Source organism: Vipera berus (genome assembly GCF_964194415.1).
Source record: "Vipera berus genome assembly, chromosome: 1".
NCBI lineage: Eukaryota > Metazoa > Chordata > Lepidosauria > Squamata > Viperidae > Vipera > Vipera berus.
This window is the reverse complement of record NC_138202.1, coordinates 1,441,358-1,460,638: the sequence shown is the minus strand read 5'-3', so window position 1 is coordinate 1,460,638 and position 19,281 is coordinate 1,441,358. Positions and strand designations below refer to the sequence as shown.

General features: G+C 49.0%; 2 protein-coding genes across 2 annotated transcripts in view; both read right to left on the bottom strand.

The window, feature by feature from the left end:
• FBN3 (fibrillin 3) overlaps positions 1 to 19,281 on the bottom strand; it is a gene marked incomplete at both ends in the record, with an annotated part of 201,276 nt that overhangs the window by 999 nt on the left and 180,996 nt on the right. Inside the window, 8 exons of the mRNA XM_081314809.1 lie at positions 970 to 1,138; positions 1,342 to 1,573; positions 3,354 to 3,473; positions 4,070 to 4,198; positions 5,286 to 5,402; positions 7,122 to 7,244; positions 8,281 to 8,406; positions 10,200 to 10,406. Of these exons, the coding sequence (XP_081170935.1) occupies positions 970 to 1,138; positions 1,342 to 1,573; positions 3,354 to 3,473; positions 4,070 to 4,198; positions 5,286 to 5,402; positions 7,122 to 7,244; positions 8,281 to 8,406; positions 10,200 to 10,406 (1,223 nt within the window). The remainder of the gene's footprint in view (positions 1 to 969; positions 1,139 to 1,341; positions 1,574 to 3,353; positions 3,474 to 4,069; positions 4,199 to 5,285; positions 5,403 to 7,121; positions 7,245 to 8,280; positions 8,407 to 10,199; positions 10,407 to 19,281) is intronic.
• The window catches only part of LOC308677033 (nicotinamide riboside kinase 2-like), an 828,951-nt gene that overhangs the window by 757,234 nt on the left and 52,436 nt on the right, over positions 1 to 19,281 (bottom strand). The window lies entirely within an intron of this gene.

Sequence of the window (19,281 nt, the reverse complement as noted above, 5' to 3'; positions counted from 1 at the left end):
GTCAAAGTTGAAAAAGCCCAACCCAGAAATGGAGACTGAGCAGATGGGCTTTGTAGTCAGGGCAATATGTTCGCAAATTACTTAGATGAGAGAAGAGAAGGGGAACTCATGAAATCTGCTGATGACACCAAAGTGGCAGGAGTATAGCCAACACGCCAGAAAACAAGCCTCCAGAAGTGGTGAATGCTCCAACACTGGAAGTTTTTAAGAAGAGATTGGACAGCCATTTGACTGAAATGGTATAAGCTTTCCTGCCTGAGGAGGGGGTTGGACTAGATGACCTCCAGGGTCACTTCCAACTCTTGTTTCTATTCTATCCTATTCTGTTCTGTTCTATTCTGCATTCTGTTCTATTCTATTCTATTCTATTCTATTCTGTTCTGTTCTGTTCTGTTCTGTTCTGTTCTGTTGTATTCCTATTTTCTATTCTGTTCTGTTCTGTTCCGTTCCATTCCATTGTATTCTATTCTATTATTCTGTTCTGTTCCATTCTGTTTTATTCCTATATTCTATTCTATTCTATTCTATTCTATTCTATTCTATTCTATTCTATTCTATTCTATTCTGTTCTGTTCTGTTCTGTTCTGTTCTGTTCTGTTCTGTTCTGTTCTGTTCTGTTCCGTTCCATTCCATTCTTGCCAAGAAAGAGGAATACAGCTTCAGTAGCAGTTACAGGGGAGGCCAAAAAAGATCAAAATGCTGGTGACTGCCCTGCGATCAAAGCCCTGCCCTGCTTTTATAGGTGTTGTGTATGCAGGTAAAAAAAAAAAGGGGGGGGGGGTTTCATTCACTGCCACCCTGAGTTTTTTGTCCCTCCACACGGGTACCCTGATGATGTGAGCAACGCCGTAGAACAGCTGGAGAGAAAATAAAGCACAATAATAATTTACCAAGACCCCAGTAAAGGCGCCACTGCTAAGGTTGGGGGGGGACCTCTTGAAAGCATCCCCCTTTTTCCCAAGGGCATACCTGGCGGGCCTGGGTGCCGTTCACGCTGCGCCGCTGGCGGCCTCTCTTGGGGTATCCGTTGATCTTGCACTCGTAACAGGCTTCGGGAGACAGCAGGTTCTCCTCGTCCTCTTCTGGGGGGGCCGAGAAATAGCTTTCCTTGGTGAACCCAAGTCCTGAGACACAGTGCCTGGGGGGTGGGGGGAGTACAAAGACACGAATCAGGGGTGGGGAGCTGGAGTGGAGCTGCTGGCCGTGGTGGAGACAGAGCGGCAGAAACTGGAGGCGGAGTTAAACGAGGGCTCAGCCTAGAATCCCTGCGTCGTCACCAGCAGCCCGCTCTCTCACAGCTGCCGTACGGAAAGGCCACGGGGGAGAAAGGGAGAGCCTTACCCTTGTCCCGCCCGGAAATAGCCGGTGGGGCAGCCGCAAAGGTAGCCCCCCTCGGTGTTGGAGCATCCGTAGCTGCAGGGGCTTCCTCCGGCGGCGCACTCGTTCACGTCCTGGCAGCCCCCCAGGGCCTGGTCGAAGTCGAAGCCAGAGGGGCAGACACACTTGAAGCTTCCCAGCGTGTTGTAGCAGGAGGCCGAACCGCAGACCGCTGAGCTGGAGCACTCGTTCTCATCTGGAGCAAGAAGAAGGGGAGGAGGGCTACTTACCGGGGCTCAGCCCCCGGAGTTCCCCGACTGCCCCTAAAGTGCTATGGACCAATCCTGGGTCCTTGATGCTCTCTGAGCTCTGTTTTACTACCCAGCTAGGTAACCTTACCAGTATTAGAAGGCAGTGGGTTTAAGGAGAGGAGGAGGAGGAGGAGGAGGAGGAGGAGGAGGAGGAGGAGGAGGAGGAGGAGGAGGAGGAGGAGGAGGAGGAGGAGGAGGAGGAGAGCTTGGTGAGTTTTCTTGCAGACGTTTCATTACCCAGCTAGGTAAAATTATCTGTTTTAGAAGGGAGTGAGTTTAAGGAGAGGAGGAGAAGTGGGAGGAGGAGGAGTGAGAGGAGGAGTGGGAGTAGGAGTAGGAGGAGAAGTGGGAGGGGGAGGAGTAGAGTAGTAGTAGTAGAGAAGTGAGGAGGAAAAATAGTAGTAGTAGTAGTAGGAGGAGAGGAGAAGTGGGAGGAGGAGGAGGAGTGGGAGAAGGAGGAGAAGTGGTAGTAGTAGTAGTAGAGTAGTAGTAGTAGTAGAGAAGTGAGGAGGAAAAATAGTAGTAGGAGGAGGAGGAGGAGAGGAGAAGTGGGAGGAGGAGGAGGAGTGGAAGGAGGAGGAGTGGGAGGAGGAGAAGTGGGAGTAGTAGTAGTAGAGTAGTAGTAAGAAGTGGGAGGAGGAGAAGTGGGAGTAGTAGAGGAGGAGGAGTGGGAGGAGGAGGAGTGGGAGGAGGAGAAGTGGGAGTAGTAGTAGTAGAGTAGTAGTAGTAGTAGAGGAGAAGTGGGAGGAGGAAAAGTGGGAGGAGGAGGAGGAGGAGAAGAGGAGGAGGAGTGGGAGGAGGAAGAGAAGTGGGAGGAGAAGTGGGAGTAGTGGTAGAGTAGTAGTAGTAGTAGTAGTAGAGGAGAAGTGGGAGGAGGAAAAGTGGGAGGAGGAGGAGAAGTGGGAGGAGAAGGAGTGGGAGGAGGAGGAGTTTTATATATGTATATCTCAAAAATGTTATAACCGTTCCTCTCCCTCGCAGGGGAGGGAGGGGGCTATTCCAAATCCTGCCCCTTTCAGCCAGGATCCCATCCCGACTGTCCTGCAGGCGCTCGTGTTTCCCTGCACACCCTCGGCATCTCTCCGCAGGGCTGTGGTGGAGACCCCTCTTTCCCTTCTCAAGTCAGCCAGCAACCTGGCAAAGGTCCTGGGGCCAAGCGTTTTCCTTCGGCCATCTTTGATCTCAAGTGGCCGGCCGGTTCTACCACGGTGGGCTAAAACTGCTCCGTGATTCGAACCTTTCAAGTTATTTGAACACGGCCTTCACTTGCGATTACAGCCGTGGCAGTCCTTACTCGGGTTACGTACTCTGCCACCTTTGCCTGATTTTACAACCCTTTTTGCAATGGTCATTAAGCAGACACGGGGGTTGTTAAGTGAACACAGTGGTTATTAAGGGAGCAGCCAATGGCTGGATTTGGTTTGGTTTCGTTTCTTTGCTGCCAGGATCCGGGAATTTTTTTTTTAAAAAAAAGATACTGGGGAAAAAAACATGGGAAAAAAATCATGGTTTATGACTGCCAACTGTCATAAATGCAGATCCCAGGAGACAAGGAGGATCGTTCAATTTAGCCAGTGCAGCAGTACTACAAAACCCGTGTTGCAAGCATGTGAAGGCCCATGCTGCTGGACCCCAGTGAGGAAAGTGAGACAAGGAAATAATTGAAATTAGCCAGCGCAACAGTACTGCAAAACCCAGGCTGCAAGTCTGGCAAGATCCACTCACCCACGCACTGGTTCCACTGGTAGTGCTGGATGTAGCCTTGGGGGCAGCCGCAGCGGTATCCCCCGAGCACGTTCTGACAACCGTGCTGGCACCGGTGGTTTCCGTCGCACTCGTCCACGTCTGTGCAAAAGATACGGGAGCCCATCGCTGTTGTGTTTGCTCTGTGCCACAGATACCTTTCCATTATTTGCAATTAGAACAGAGCTGGAAGGGACCTTGGAGGTCATCTAGTCCAACCCCCTGCTCAGGCAGGAAGGGGCCTAGACCAGGGTTAGGCAACCTCGGCACAAGTCCATGAGTCATAAAAGAGCCGAGGTTGCCTACCCCTGCCCTAGACCATCTCAGACAAAGGTGTGTCCAGTCTCTTCTTACAAGCTTCCAGTGTTGCAGCATTCACAACTTCTGGTAGCAAGCTGTTCCAATGGTTAAGTGTCCTCACTGTCAGTTAAGTTTCTCCTAAATTGTAGCTTGCTACTCTCTCCTTGATCAGTTTCCATCCATCGCTTCTTGTCCTGCCTTCAGGCGCTTTGGAGAACATCTTGTAAACTACGATCCCGGACACCCGTGTTCCACCCTGTCCCCTTCACACACACACACACACACACACACACACACACACACACACACACAGAGAGAGAGAGAGAGAGAGAGAGAGAGAGAGAGAGAGAGAGAGAGAGAGAGAGAGAGAGAGAAACGGGTGCAGATCAGACACCCACCTTCACAACTGCTTCCAGAGTTATCCAGAACAAACCCCTTCTGGCACTCGCAGTTGTAACTGCCAGGGGTGTTCAGACATTGTCCTTTTAACCCGCAGAGGGTGGGCTGGGCAGTGCACTCGTTGTTGTCTAGAGGGGAGATCAAAAAAGGAAAGGAAACGAGCGATTCTACGGAGAAGGCACACACAAACGCCAGCAGGGGTTGGAAAGGGCAGGCACGGAACCAACTGCATGGTGGAAGACATCTCTGGGCAGTTTGCGGCTTGGCTCGCTTGCTAGAAAGACCTATTTTTCCAAACAAATGCTTTCCTAGGCCGCCTGTTTTTTGGGGAAGGTGGGGACCGTGTTGTAAACTTGTTGTTAACTTGCCCAGAGTCACTTAGCTGAGACGGGCGGTGTAAAACATTGGATGACTCAATAAATGTTGCGGCTGAGTTCGCACCCGGCGCTAAAGGCCAGAGGGCAGCTTCAGCCATAGGGAGGACCCTATTTTGCAGTCGTGCAATCACAATACAGGTGGTCCTCCACTTACGACAACAACGGGAACAAGAATTTCCATTGCTAAGCAAGTGAATTGCATCTGACTCTACGACCGGTTTTACTGGGGTTGTCAAGCAAGCACTGCTGTTGTTTGGCAAATCACATGGTCACTAAGTGAATCTGGCTTTCCCCAGCGACGTTGCTTGTCAGAAGCCGGGACGGTCGCAAAGGTGGATCACATGATTTCTCCCCCTTCCCCACCTCAGGACGTTGCGACCAATCTTAAATTACACATCCATTGCCCCGCGCCCGAATTTTGATCATGGGGCCGTGTGATCCCCGTGAACGGACGGTCTGAAACGGTCGTAAGTGTGAGGAGAGACTCTAAGTCACTTTTTAAAATGCCGTTGTAACTTTGACCGGTCACTAAACAAATGGTTCTACGTCAAGGATCATCTCTAATTGGCAGAAGACTTTTTTTTCTCTTCTGAGGAAGGAGGAAAAAAATACACACCACTTTAAAATAACTTTCACAAAATTAAACAGACGACCGCAACGCGGAGCATCCGGGGTTTCTCACCAAATGCTGCACTCACAAACCATCCCCGATGAATCTTTTTTTTTAATCCTGGCTTAAGATCCAAACACATCCCATACAAAAAAAATCCTCCCCCCCCTCCGGATTCTGTGGTTTTTTGGGAACCGGCCCCTAAAAGATACGGAACGGATAACTCACCGATGCAGGAGGAATGGTGCTGGGTAAATCCCGGGGGGCACTTGCAGTTGAACCCCCCAATGACGTTCACGCAGAGGAACTGGCAGTTGTGCTGCTTCGTGGAACACTCGTCCAAATCTGGGGCGCCGAGGTAAAAAGCGAGAATTGGAAGGGACCTGGCAGGTCATCTAGCCCAACCCCCTGCTCAGACAGGCGAGCCTAGGCCGTTTCAGGCAAACGGTGGCCCAATCCCTTCGTCAAAATGTTTTAAGAAGAATTTTACCTGCCAGGTTGGGGTGGGGGGGGGTGGGCGGGCTAAAAGACCCTAGAGATTGTGGGAGGGAGAAGAGGCTTTCTTTCTTTCTTTCTTTCTTTCTTTCTTTCTTTCTTTCTTTCTTTCTTTCTTTCTTTCTTTCTTTCCTTCTTTCTTTCTTTCCTTCTTTCTTTCCTTTCTTTTTCCTTCCTTCTTTCTTTCTTTCCTTCCTTCCTTTTCTTTTTCTTTCTTTCCTTCCCTTTCTTTCTTTTTCATTCTTTCCTTTTCTTTCTTTCTTTCTTCCTTCCTTCCTTTTTCTTTCTTTCTTTCTTTTCTTTTTCTTTCTTTCTTTCTTTCTTTCTTTCTTTCTTTCTTTCTTTCTTTCTTCTTTCTTTCTTTCTTTCTTTCTTTCTTTCTTTCTTTCTTTCTTTCTTTCTTTCTTTCTTTCTTTCTTTCTTTCTTTCTTTCTTTCTTTCCTTCCTTCCTCTTTCTTTCTTTCTTTCTTTCTTTCTTTCTTTCTTTCTTTCTTTCTTTCTTTCTTTCTTTCTTTCTTTCTTTCTTTCTTTCTTTCTTTTTCTTTCTTTCCTTTCTTTCCTTTCTTTCTTTCAACCCCAATTCCCCTAATTTTTTCTTTGCCAATTCTTATTTTCCCCCTGTCATGAATAACAACTGGTTTGTGGACTGTCCAGGTGGCAACTTCGCTGCAAACGTCTGGAGGTCCCCCAGTTGACTCCGAAGGGTTTGTAGTTTTCTGCATCCGGCCAGAGTTTCTCAACCTTGGCGACTCTAAGCTGGGTGGACTTCAACTCCCAGAATTGCCCAGCCAGCACATGCTCTGTTTGCTCTTAAATATCCCTCTAAAAACACACGTGTGTGTTTATATGGGTATATGCGTAATTTATTTTATTTTTTTTGCCATGTTTATGCACTGTATATCGGAGGTGGTTACCTTTTGAGAGCTGTATGCCACCAAATCTCATTGTAATATATGCTGATTGGTGTACATTTAAAGTGACAATAAAGTTATTCTATAGTCCTATCCTATGCTTTCATTCATTTTCATTTCATTTATTTCATTAAATTTATATGCCGCCTTTCTCCCAGGGCGGCTAACAACAATAAAAATTAAAAAAACATAGAGTAAAAAATTTAAAAGAGAATTAAACAATAAATACAAAATTACAAAACAATTTAACCCAATAAAAAGCCTAATTAAAAATCGTAGTCAGTCCAGGCCCGCTTGGCTGGCTCAGGAATTCTGGGAGTTGAAGTCCATGAGTCATCTTCCCCTGCCCTGGAAGATGGCTGCTGCCTGGGGGATTCTGGGAGTTGAAGTCCACCATCTTCCGGCCGCTAAGGTCGAGGAAACATACTCTAAATATCCTTTAGCTCTTGTTCTCTCTTGAAAAGGCACTGAAAGATTGGGGTTTTTTTGGGGGGGGGACAAACCTCAGGATCAAGGCGGGCAGAGATGGGAGACTCCGTTCGGAGAAGGTGAGGAGCCAGAGCCGGACTTGCCAAGATGGGGCTCCTGAAAGCACGGGGCCCTGGCCTCCCTTGCCCGCCCCGCGCCCCCCCGCGCCCCTCCCCCGGGTCTTGCTGACCTTTGCAAGTCTTGGCGTCCTCCTGCAGGATGTAGCCCCGGGGGCAGGAACACTGGAAGCTGCCCTCCGAATTCTTGCAGAGGAAGTTGCAGGGTTTGGGCGACTGGCTGCATTCGTCCAGGTCTGAGTTGGGGGGGGGGGAGAAAGGTTGGAGAAGGGGAGGAAGAGCGAGTCTCCCGGGGGGGGTCTCCTCCCACCGGTGGCCTTGCGAACCCCAACGCAGCCCCCAATTTCTGTCGCTAAGCAAGACCCTTTGGCCCCGTCCTGTGGCTTTTCTCCGGGCCGCCGTCGTTATGGGAAACGCTGCAGTTGTTAAGCGAGGAAGCCGTTGACTGTGCTGGTCAGAAGGTCGCAAAAGGGGAAGGCAGGAAACCACACACACACACACACACACACACACACACACACGGGAAGATGCTGTGCGACCGTCATAAAGGCAAGTCGGTGGCCAAGAGACCGAATGTCACTCAGGTGACCGGGAGGCGGCGGCAACGGTCGTAAAGGGTGAAAAAGCAATCGTAAGTCGCTGTTTTTCAGTGCTGTTGTAAAATCTGAAGGGTCACTAAGTGAGCCGTTTGTAGTCTTAGTGACTCTGGGAGGGAGGGGGGGGTTAAGCCTGGTTGGGGGGGGTCTTCCCCACTTTCACTGGATGCTCCGCTGTAGAGCAAGGGAGGGAGGGAGGGAGGGAGGGAAAATGACAGAAAGAGGGATGGAGAGGGGAAGGAAGATAATGGGAAGGGAGGGAGGACAGAAGGGAAGGAAGAAACAATGAAAGAAAGAAAGGGAGGGAGGATGGAAGGCAGAAAGAAAGGAAAGAAAGAAGAATGAATGAAAGAAGGAGGAAGGAAGGAAGGAAGGAAGGGAGGGAGAAAGAATGAAAGAAAGAGGAAGGAAGGATGAATGAAAGAAAGAAGAAGGAAGGGAGGAAGGAAGAAAACAAGAAAGGAAAGAGGAAAGGAAGGAAGAAAGAATGAAAGAAAGGGAGGGAGAAAGGAAGAATGAAAGAAAGGAAAGAAGGAAGAATGAAAGAAAGAAGGAGGAGGGGAGAGAAGGAAGAAAGAAAGAAAGAAAGAAAGAAAGAAAGAAAGAAAGAAAGAAAGAAAGAAAGAAAGGGAGGGAGGAGAGGGGACCCGGCCTGGCCGAGGGAGGGGGTCCTTACCCTGGCAGAGGGTCCCGCTGATGTCCAGGGTGTAGCCGAGGTCGCAGTGGCAGCGGAAGGAGCCCACCGTGTTGACGCACTGGCCGTGGTGGCAAAGCTTGGGAAGCACTTTGCATTCGTCGATGTCTGCCCGGATTTTTTTGGGGGGGGGAATTGACAAAGGGGGGGGGGAAATCCTCCATTGAGTACAGCAAGACCAACAGCCTCCCCCGGCCTCGATGGGTGCGGGTGGCAGGCCCGGCAGCTCCCCCCACCCCAGAGGAATCAAGAAAGTGCCGCATTACAAGGGAGTTGTCACCAAGAGGTGATAGAATTGCGGGAAACTCCTCCTAACAGCAAGCAGCTTCGTAGGGGTTAGTTGCACGGCCTCATGTCGGTCAGGTTAGCGGAAGTCATTTTTATACTTACATAACTTCATGCCAAGGTTAATAGAAGTATTTTTTTATCTAATATGAAATTATAGTACACTTTTATTTTAAAAAAGGGTTCAGTTGTGTGAATTTGGAGACAGATGCCTGAGGATATTAAAAACAGCAACAAGTCTTTAAATTAGTGCAGGTTCGAGTCCCACCAGGCTCAAGGTTGACTCAGCCTTCCATCCTTCCCAGGTAGGTAAAATGAGGACCCAGATTGTTGGGGGCAATTAAGCTGACTTTGTAATAATGCCGCTTGGGGGGGGGGAAAGCCCTAATAAGCAGGCATATACATAGAATGAAGGCTATTGCTAAGCTTGTAAGCCGCCCTGAGTCTTCGGAGAAGGGCGGGATATAAATGGAATTAAAATTAAAAAAAAATTAAAAAATTAAATTAAAATTAAAAAAGAAATTGTTCTGGCCTTTTTGGAAAACACATTAATTTATTATTATTATTATTTATTTTTGCTGAGATTAAGCTTATGCTGATTACTAGGAGGAAATGATGAGGCTATTTTATTAAATTATTTATTCCACAAACAATATGTAACTGAATGAAGCATACAAGCCTGCTGAAATACTGCATGCGGCCCCTCCCACTTTTATTTTATTTTATTTATTTATTTTTTACTTTAATTCCATTTATATCCCGCCCTTCTCCGAAGACTCAGGGCGGCTTACAAGCTTAGCAGTAGCCTTCATTCTATGTATATGCCTGCTTATTAGGGCTTTCACACACACCCCCAAGCGGCATTATTACAAAGTCAGCTTAATTGCCCCCAACAATCTGGGTCCTCATTTTACCTACCTGGGAAGGATGGAAGGCTGAGTCAACCTTGAGCCTGGTGGGACTGGAACCTGCACTAATTGCAGGCAGCTGGTGTTACTTAAGGAGGCATTAGCCCACTGCTCCACCAAGGCTCTTTTAAAGGGAGAGGACCCACCTGGGCTTGGGTCTCATTTTAAGAGAACTGAAATCTGCCTCTTTGTCCACAGGGAGCTTTGCTCTCATCTTTCTCTCTCTCTCTTTCTCTCTCTCTCTTTCTTTCCCTCCTTCCGACCCTCTTTCCCTCCCTTTCTTTCCCCTTCCTTCCTCCTTCTTTCCTTTTTTTCTCTTTCTCTCTCCCTGCTTTTCTTTCTTTCTTTCTTTCTTTCTTTCTTTCTTTCTTTCTTTCTTTCTTTCTTTCTTTCTTTCTTTCTTTCTTTCTTTCTTTCTTTCTTTCTTTCTTTCTTTCTCTTTCCTACACTCTTTCTTTCTCTTCTTTCTCTTCTTTCTTTCTTTCTTTCTTTCTTTCTTTCTTTCTTTCTTTCTTTCTTTCTTTCTTTCTTTCTTTCTTTCTTTCTTTCTTTCTTTCTCTTTCCTGTCTCTCTCTCTCTCCCTTTCTTTCTCTCCTTTCCCTCTCTCTCTCTTTTCAGCTGGTCCCCTGAATCTTAGCACTAGCCAAATAACGGGGGGGGGGCATCTAAGAGGAGGAAGACCCGGGCGCGACAGGCGTAACCACTCACCTCTCCCATCCGTCATGTAGCCCGGCCCGTGGGGACACATCTTCTTGTACTGGGCCGTGCCCAGAAAGGGGCAGGGTTCGCACTGGGGCCCCCAGCCTCGCCCTCCGTTGCAGCAGCATTCGGACTTGGTGACCTGCTGCCGGTTGGTGGCTGACATCTGGCAGAGCGTCTGGAGCACCTCGATGAAGCAGAAGCCTTGGCGGGTGTCTGGGGGGGGGGCAGAAGGAGAGGGGGGGGAGGAATTCCCCACAGTGAGTCTCTGGGCAGGACGAGGAGCGGGGTGCTGGGGAAGGAGCCCCCCTTTGCCTTGGGTTAGAGTCGAGGGGAAGGCTTGCACCGCCTTTGAACTCATATTTTTTTTTTAGAAAGATGCTGGTTATTTTTATTCAACAGTCAGGGTGGGAAGGGGCCTGAGAGGTCAGCTAGTCCAACCCCCTGCTCAGGGCTGGATCCTCCAGCGCAGGGCTCTCCAACCTTGGCCACTTTACGACTTGTGGACTTCAACTCCCAGAATTCCTCAGCCAGCCACGGCTGGTTGGAGACCCCTGCTCTAGCACCATCCAGCCTCTGAAGACTCGGATAAAGGGGGAAATTCCTCCTTTCATGTGGCAGCCTGTTCCACTGGCTAACAGAGCATATAGCCAGGGTGTCCCTCCTGATGTCCAACCTGAATTGGCTTCCTTGTAGCTTTAACCAATCATGAAACTTGGTACCCCCGCAGGCAGAGCAGCTGGACAGGGCGGTCCATTACCCAGAGAGGTCCTGCATTAGAAGCCTTCAAAGGGGTTGGGCTAGATGGCCTCAAGAGGCTTTGTCTGACTCTAGGATGCTATACCCGGTGTTGAGGTGTGGCATCATATACGCTTGGCATAGAAATGCACGCAGTGGCTGCAGCGTAGCAGGGCCCCGTTAGTACAAGGGGTCCTTTTACTGACGGAAGAGAATAGCTGAAGCTCAGGGTTCGAGGAACCACCAAATCCACTCAAGCCACGAGAAGGTAAATGGAGAGCAAAGCCCGCTCCTGATTGGCCTTGACGACGTGGCCTTATTGGATAAGGAAACATCTGGAAGAAAAGTTCGGACAGCACCACGGAGTCTACTGTTCTCCTCCTCCTCCTTCTTCCCCCCCTCCTCCTTTCTCTTCCTCCTCTTCCTCCTCCATTTTTTCCTATTTTCTTCCTCTTCCTTCTCCTCTTCCTTCTCCTCCCCTCCATTTTCTCCTCCTTTTTTTTCTTTTTCCTCCTCCTCCTCCTCCTCCTCCTCCTCCTCCTCCTCCTCCTCCTTTCCTCAAACCCCTCTCCCTTCCCGCACTGATGATGTCACCCAGTTGAGTCATGAAAAGTCTGCAAGAAAACCACCAGACTCAGAGAGGACTGGAAACATGAAAAAAAAACCAACAACCCACCATTGGATGAAGAGAGAATTAAGAAAATACTGGACTGTGCTGAAATGGACAGACTTACATTGAGAATCAAAGAGAAAGAAGACACAGAATATTTTCAGACACGGAACTTATTTTACTAATGGCTGGGCAAACGAGATAGAGAGTAAGAATTCAACTTCTATTACTAAGCAAAAAATTAACCCAGACCACACGTTGTTCATTAAGCACTGCTGAATTGTAACAATAGAAAATTAATAAAAGAGAGAGAGAGCACCAAGGACCCCACAGTGTCCCCTCCACTTTTAAAATAGCCACTTGGCTGAAATGGTATAGGGCAGGGGTAGGCAACCTTGGCTCTTTTATGACTCGTGGACTTCAACTCCCAGAATTCCTGAGCCAGCATGGGCGAACTATGGCCCCCTTCATGACTCGTGGACTTCAACTCCCAGAATTCCTGAGCCAGCATGGGGGAACTATGGCCCCCTTCATGACTCGTGGACTTCAACTCCCAGAATTCCTGAGCCAGCATGGGGGAACTATGGCTCCCTCATGGACTTCCAGAATTCCTGAGCCAGCATGGGGGAACTATGGCCCCCTCATGACTCGTGGACTTCCAGAATTCCTGAGCCAGCATGGGGGAACTATGGCTCCCTCATGACTCGTGGACTTCAACTCCCAGAATTCCTGAGCCAGCATGGGGGAATTATGGCCCCCCTCATGACTCGTGGACTTCAACTCCCAGAATTCCTGAGCCAGCCATGCTGAGGGGAAAGGGAGAGGTTTCCAAGCTGAGCCGTGCTGGGAGTTGAAGTCCACGAGTTGTTGTTGTTGTTGTTGTTGTTGTTGTTGTTGTTGTTGTTATTATTATTATTATTATTATTATTATTATTATTATTATTATTATTATTATATTCAAGAAGCCAAATTGGGAGAGGAAACCTTTGCTGAACTTCCCTTTTCCCCCTTGATGCCCAAACCCCCCAGGAGAACTAAACCTCCACTGAATAGAATATTCTCCATTATGTTTAATGGAGGCCGAATGCAGATCCTTTGAAAAGGGAACAAGGAAAAGCTAGAAGCGACTGGCAAATTTGTCCTCCTGATTTGAACAAATACACTTTTCTCTGGCCACGGATTAAGTTGTGCCCAGTTTCGGACTTGGCCTGAGGGGCTGGCCGATGGCCAGGCGATGCGTTAGCGGGATGAAGCGTTTTATAATCTCTTTATAATCTCTTTAATGGGTGGCTCGATTTTACTTCGTATTGTCAGGGAAAGCCGGAAAAGAACGTCAAATGGAAACCACCAAGAATTAAGGAATTAAGTCCTTGACTTACGACCAAAACTGAGCCAATTTCGTTTGAAAGTCATGACGGTCATAAAATGGGACACCATACGACTTCCTCTAATTTTATGACTTTTTTGCGGGGGGCCGTTAAGCGAACACCGACATCAGTAAGCGAACCCATTGTTCGTTATGGGGCGTGTTTCGCCAGACGTCGGAAGTAAATTCAGGTTTCTGGCCAAAAAGTGAAATATATCGCGGTCACGTGACCCTGAGCACCGCATGTGGTCATACGCGTGGCCTGGTTGCTGAGGTCACATGACTGCAGGGGCTGGAAAAGGCTGGTGGCCTAGAGTACAAATCCAGGTTAAAGGTCCCGATTCCGTGGTCCAGCGTAACTTCAAATGGTCACTAAGTGATCAATCTTAAGTTGAGGACTACCTGTAATAATAGTTTATCTCATAAACAGCCGTTGCAAAAAAAAAATCCACTCAAGCCACGAATATTTTTCATTAAGAAAAATGAATGAGCAACTAGGATGATCCAAGGCCTGGAGGCTAAAACATACGAAGAATGGCTGCAGGACTTGGGTTTGACTAGCCCAGGGGTAGGCAACCTTGGCTCTTTTATAACTTGTGGACTTCAACTCCCAGAATTCCTGAGCCAGCATGGCTCAGCTTGGAAACCTCTCCCTTTCCCCTCAGCGTGGCCGCCTCAGGAATTCTGGGAGTTGAATTTCACGAGTCATGAAGGGGCCAAAGTTTCCCTCATGCTGGCTCAGGAATTCTGGGAGTTGAAGTCCACAAGTCATGAAGGGGCCAAAGTTTCCCTCATGCTGGCTCAGGAATTCTGGGAGTTGAACTCCACGACTCACGAAGGGGCCAAAGTTTCCCTCATGCTGGCTCAGGAATTCTGGGAGTTGAAGTCCATGAGTCATAAAAGAGCCGAGGTTGCCTACCCCTGGACTAGCCTAAAGAAAAGAAGAAATAGGGGGGACATGATAGCAGCGTTCCAGTATTTGAGGGGCTGCCCCAAAGAAGAGGGAGTCAAGCTATTCTCCAAAGCGCCCGAAGGCAGGAGAAGAAGCAACGGATGGAAACTAATCAAGGAGAGAAACAATTTGGAACTAAGGAGGAATTTCCTGACATTGAGGACAATGAACCAGTGGAACAGCTTGCCACCAGAAGTTGTGGGTGCCCCATCACTGGAGGTTTTCAAGAAGAGACTGTCTGAAATGGTAGAGGGGGGTTGGACTAGAAGACCTCCGAGGTCCCTTCCAACTTTGTCACTTTGGTAATTAATCAGAGGAACGGCTTGTCTCTAGAAGTTGTGGGTGCTCCATCACTGGAGGCTTTTAAGAAGAGATTGGACAGCCAATGGTCTGGAATGGGATAGGGTCTCCCGCTCCAGCAGGTGGTTGGACTAGATGACCTCCAAGGTCCCTTCTAACTCTGTTATTCTGCATTCTGTAACTTGCTTATAAATGAGGTCTGGAAATTCCTATTATGGCTTTTCTCCCTGGAGGCTGCATAATTCTTCCTTCCTTCCTTGATGGTGCCTTGATGGGTGGGGAGGGGTGAAATCTGACACAGGTTTGCCCATCCTGACGATCACATTGAAATGGTCTTTCTTCTTTGCTGCGATAGTGACTCAAGAGCCAGCCCTTCCCTGAGTCCTCAGGGAAAGGGCGGTATATAAATGCAATAAAATAAAATATAAATGCAATAAAATAAAATAAACTGAGAGAAGGAAACCCGTTCAAAGCTGGCATCGATCCAACTGCCGGCATCCGTTGCTTTGACTACAAAACCCATCTGCCGAGTCTCCGCTTCTCGATTGGACCTTTTCAGCTCTGAAATATCTTTTTGCGCCCCTTCAGTGGAGAGGTAAAATTCGCCCCTTTTCAGGTCTACGGTTCAGTCTGCAGTAGCGATGCCCAAACTGGATCCGTTCATCCACAAGGCCAAAAGTCCTGGACTTATGGCTGTTCATTTAGTCACCGTTCAAAGTGACAACAGCCCTGACTTAACAATTGTTTTTCACACTTTAACAACCGTCACAGCATCCTCGTAGTCTTGTGATCAAAAGCCAGACACTGGCCAATTTGACTCGTCTTTACGACAGCCGCAGTGTCCCGGGGGGTGGGCATGTGATCCCCTTTTGCAACCTTCTGACAAGCAAAGTCAATGGGGGAAAGCCGGATTCACTTTAAAGACCCTGTTATTAACACGGTCGTTAAGTGACTTAGTGACTTAACAAGTTAATAATTTAGTTCAGCTATTGGCTTAACTTCAGCGATTCACTTAGGAAAGGTCATAAAATGGGGCAAAACTGGCTTAAAAACGGCCTCGCCTGGCAACAGAAACTTTGGGCTCCATCGTGGATGTTAGCCGAGGACTAACAACAAAGATGATCAGGGGACTGGAGGATAAAACATACGAAGAACGGCTGCTGGAATTGGGTCTGTCTAGTTTAATGAAGAGAAGGACGAGGGGGGACAGGATAGCAGTGCTTCAGTATCTCAGGGGCTGCCCCAAAGAAGAGGCAGTCAAGCTATTCTCCAAAGCACCCGAAAGCAGGACAAGAAGCAACGGATGGAAGCTCATCAAGGAGAGAAGCAACCAAGAACTAAGGAGAAACTTCCTGACAGTTAGAACAATTAACCAGTGGAACAACCTGCCTTCAGAAGCGGTGAATGCTCCAACACTGGAATTCTTTAAGAAGAGACTGGACAGACATTTGCCTGAAATGGTACAGGGGGTTGGACTAGATGACCTCCAAGGTCCCTTCCAACTTTACTATGATGATTATGATAAGAAACAAGGGGTGAAAACTAATCAAGGAGAGAAGCAACCTGGAACTAAGGAGAAACTTCCTGACAGTCAGGACAATTACCCCGTGGAACTCCTGGAACTGGAAGTTTTTAAGAAGAGATGGGACAACTGTTTGTCTGAAACGGGTTAGGGTCTCCTGCTTGAGCAGGGGGTTGGACTAGAAGACCTCCAAGGTCCCTTCCAACTTTACTATTATGATTTTGATGACTAGAAGACCCCCAAGGTCCTTTCCAACTTTACTATTATGATTATGATTATCTGTACAATGAATTTATGCCGATTTTAAACATCTCATCAACTTAGGAAAATGAAAAAAAAAAACAAACCTGTCCTGATTCTACCCCTTTTCCAATTTCTTTTCAAACCACGATGGTGAGTAGGAAAACATCCAAGCTTGGAGCACAATCGCCCTTCTCAAAATTATCTGATCGAATTACAAAAATAAATAAAATAAAATAAATCTGGATTTTGATAGAAAAAGCGTGACTCTAAAAATGTCTATTTTTAATAAGTCTAGGAGAAAAATTGTCCCCACTGGGGCTTCCAGTCCCGGAGAGATTTGGTGCCTTTGCCCTTAAGAGGCAGTTCTGCTGAAATTTCACACTTATTTGGGGGTTTTGGGGGGATTTAAGGGCCTGGAGGGTGGCTAACAGGAGAGGAGGGGAGGTCTTCTAGTCTGACCCCCTTCTCAAGCAGGAAACCCTATACAAGCAGTCCTCGACTTAAAACAGTTCATTTAATGACCGCTCAAAGTTACAACGGCACTGAAAAAAGGAATTTCCCCCCCCCCTGTGATTTTTCTGCAGGCTAATTCTGCTGACTGCCGGCTGCCGGCAGTTCGATCCTGACCAGGCTCAAGGTTGAGAAGAGAAGGGAAATAAGAGATGGAGGGAGCAGGAGAAAAAGAAAAAAAAAGTGGAGAAAAAGGAAGGGAAGGAAGGAGAGAGTAGTGGGAAGGAAAGAAAAGAAAGGTAGAAGGAAAAGGAGAGAGAGAGGGAAGAAAGGAGAGGGAGAGTTAAGTTAAGTTTAAGTTTTATTTAATTTGTATACCGCCCTTCTCCTTGGTAGGGACTCAGGGCGGTTCACAGGGCATATATAAAAAAGACAATACAAAAATTAAAAAAGATTAAACCCATGCCCAATTAAATACAGTAATACAAATCTAAAACGACAATTTAAAACCCATAATCCCCCGTCAGGCCAGACCAGCCATTTCAAATAGGTGGGTCTTCAGGCCACGACGGAAAGTTCGGAGGTCTGATGCCGTCCGGAGCTCCACCGGCAGCTGGTTCCATAATGCCGGAGCGCCCACAGAGAAGGCCCTCCCCCTGGGGGCCACCAGTCGGCATTCCTTGACTGGCGGCACCCTGAGGAGGCCCTCTCTGTGGGAACGCACAGGGCGGAGGGGAGTTGACGCCGGCAGCAGGTGGTCCCTGAGGTATCCCGGACCCATGCCATGTAGGGACTTAAAGATCGTAACCAAAACCTTGAACCTCACCCGAAAGACAACTGGTAACCAATGCAGCTCGCGGAGCAAAGGTGTAACATGGGAGTACCGGGAAACTCCCAAGACAACTCTCGCGGCCGCATTCTGTACCAGTTGGAGCCTCCGAGTGGTCTTCAAGGGAAGCCCCATGTAGAGAGCATTACAGTAGTCAAGGCGAGAGGTCACGAGCGCATGAGTGACCGTACACAGGGCATCCCGGTTCAGATAGGGCCGCAGCTGGCGCACCAGGCGAACCTGGGCGAAAGCCCCCCTAGTCACGGCCACTATATGATCTTCCAGGGTGAGCCGTGAATCTAGGAGGACTCCCAAGTTGCGAGCCCTATCCACGGGGGGTAAGAGCTCACCCCCCATAGAAAGAGATGGAACATTTTGAATGTCCCGGGATGCCGGAATGTACAGCCACTCAGTCTTGTCAGGGTTGAGTTGAAGTCTGTTCCTCCCCATCCAGACCCGAACCGCCTCCAGGCAACGGGACATCACAGCGAGGGCATCACTGGGGTGGTTTGGGGTCGAAAAGAAAAGTTGGGTATCATCAGCATATTGATGATACCCAACTCCAAAACCACGAATGATCTCACCCAGCGGTTTCATGTAGATGTTGAACAGGAGAGGCGAGAGGACCGACCCCTGAGGAACTCCACAAACGAGAGACCTAGGGGCCGATCTCTGCCCCCCTGCCAACACCGACTGCGAGCGTCCCAGGAGATAGGAGGAGAACCACTGAAGAACTGTGCCTCCCACTCCCAATCCCCTGAGACGCCGCAGCAGGATACCATGGTCGATGGTATCGAAAGCCGCCGAGAGGTCTAATAGGACTAGGACAGAGGAATGTCCCCTGTCCCGGGCCCTCCAGAGATCATTCACCAGAGCGACCAATGCCGTCTCCGTGCTGTACCCGGGCCTGAAACCCGATTGGTAGGGGTCCAGATAATCCGCTTCATCCAGGACCAGAGGGAGCTGATGCGCCACCACACTCTCGACAACCTTCGCAAGAAAGCGAAGGTTGGAGACTGGACGAAAGTTGTTCAAAACAGCTGGGTCCAAGGCAGGCTTCTTGAGGAGAGGTCTCACCACCGCCTCCTTCAAGACGGTGGGGAAATAACCCTCACTCAAAGAAGCAGATATAACCGCCTGGAGCCAGCCTCGTGTCCTCTCCCTAGCTGCATAAACCAGCCAGGAAGGGCACGGGTCCAACAAACATGTGGAGGAGCTCAGCCTCCCCATAATCCTGTCCACTTCATCAGGGGTCACAGAATCAAACTCTTCCCAGGTAACGTTGACAAGACCGCCCATGTCCTGATCGCCTGACTCTGCCCAGCTGGAGTCCAAACCGGTCCGAATCCGAGCGATTTTATCCGACAGATGTTGACTAAATTCCTCGGCACGACCCTGCAAGGGATCCTCCCTCACCTCCTGATTAAGAAGTGAGCGAGTCACCCTAAACAAGGCGGCCGGGCGATTATCTGCGGACGCGATGAGGGTGGAGAAGTAATTACACCTCGCCACCCTCATCGCTGCGAGATAAGACCTAATATAGGTTCTTAACCGCAACCGGTCGGGTTCGGATCGGCTAGACCTCCAGCAGCTCTCTAGGCCCCGTTTCCGACGCTTCATCTCCCGGAGCTCCGCGGAAAACCATGGAGCTCGCTGGGATCTGCGCCGGGTCAGGGGCCGCAAGGGTACAACCCGGTCAAGTGCCTCAGTGGCTGCCCTTTCCTAGGCTTCCACTAAGGCATCCGCCGAGCTGTGAGCGGTGGAGGCAGGTGGGGACCCCAGCGCCGCTTGGAATCTATCGGGATCCATTAAGCGTCTGGGGCGGTACCATCTAATTGGCTCCGTGCCCCCACGGCGGGGGGTGGCAAAACGGAAGACCAGCCGCAGGAGATGATGAGAAGAATAGCAACAGCCCTTAGACTTATATACCGCTTCACAGAGCTTTCACAGCCCTCTCTAAGTGGATTACAGAGTCAGCCTCTTTGCCCCCAACGATCTGGGTCCTCATTTTAACGACCTCGGCTGAGCCAACCTTGAGCCGGTCAGGATCGAACTCCTGGCAGTGGGCAGAATTATCCTGC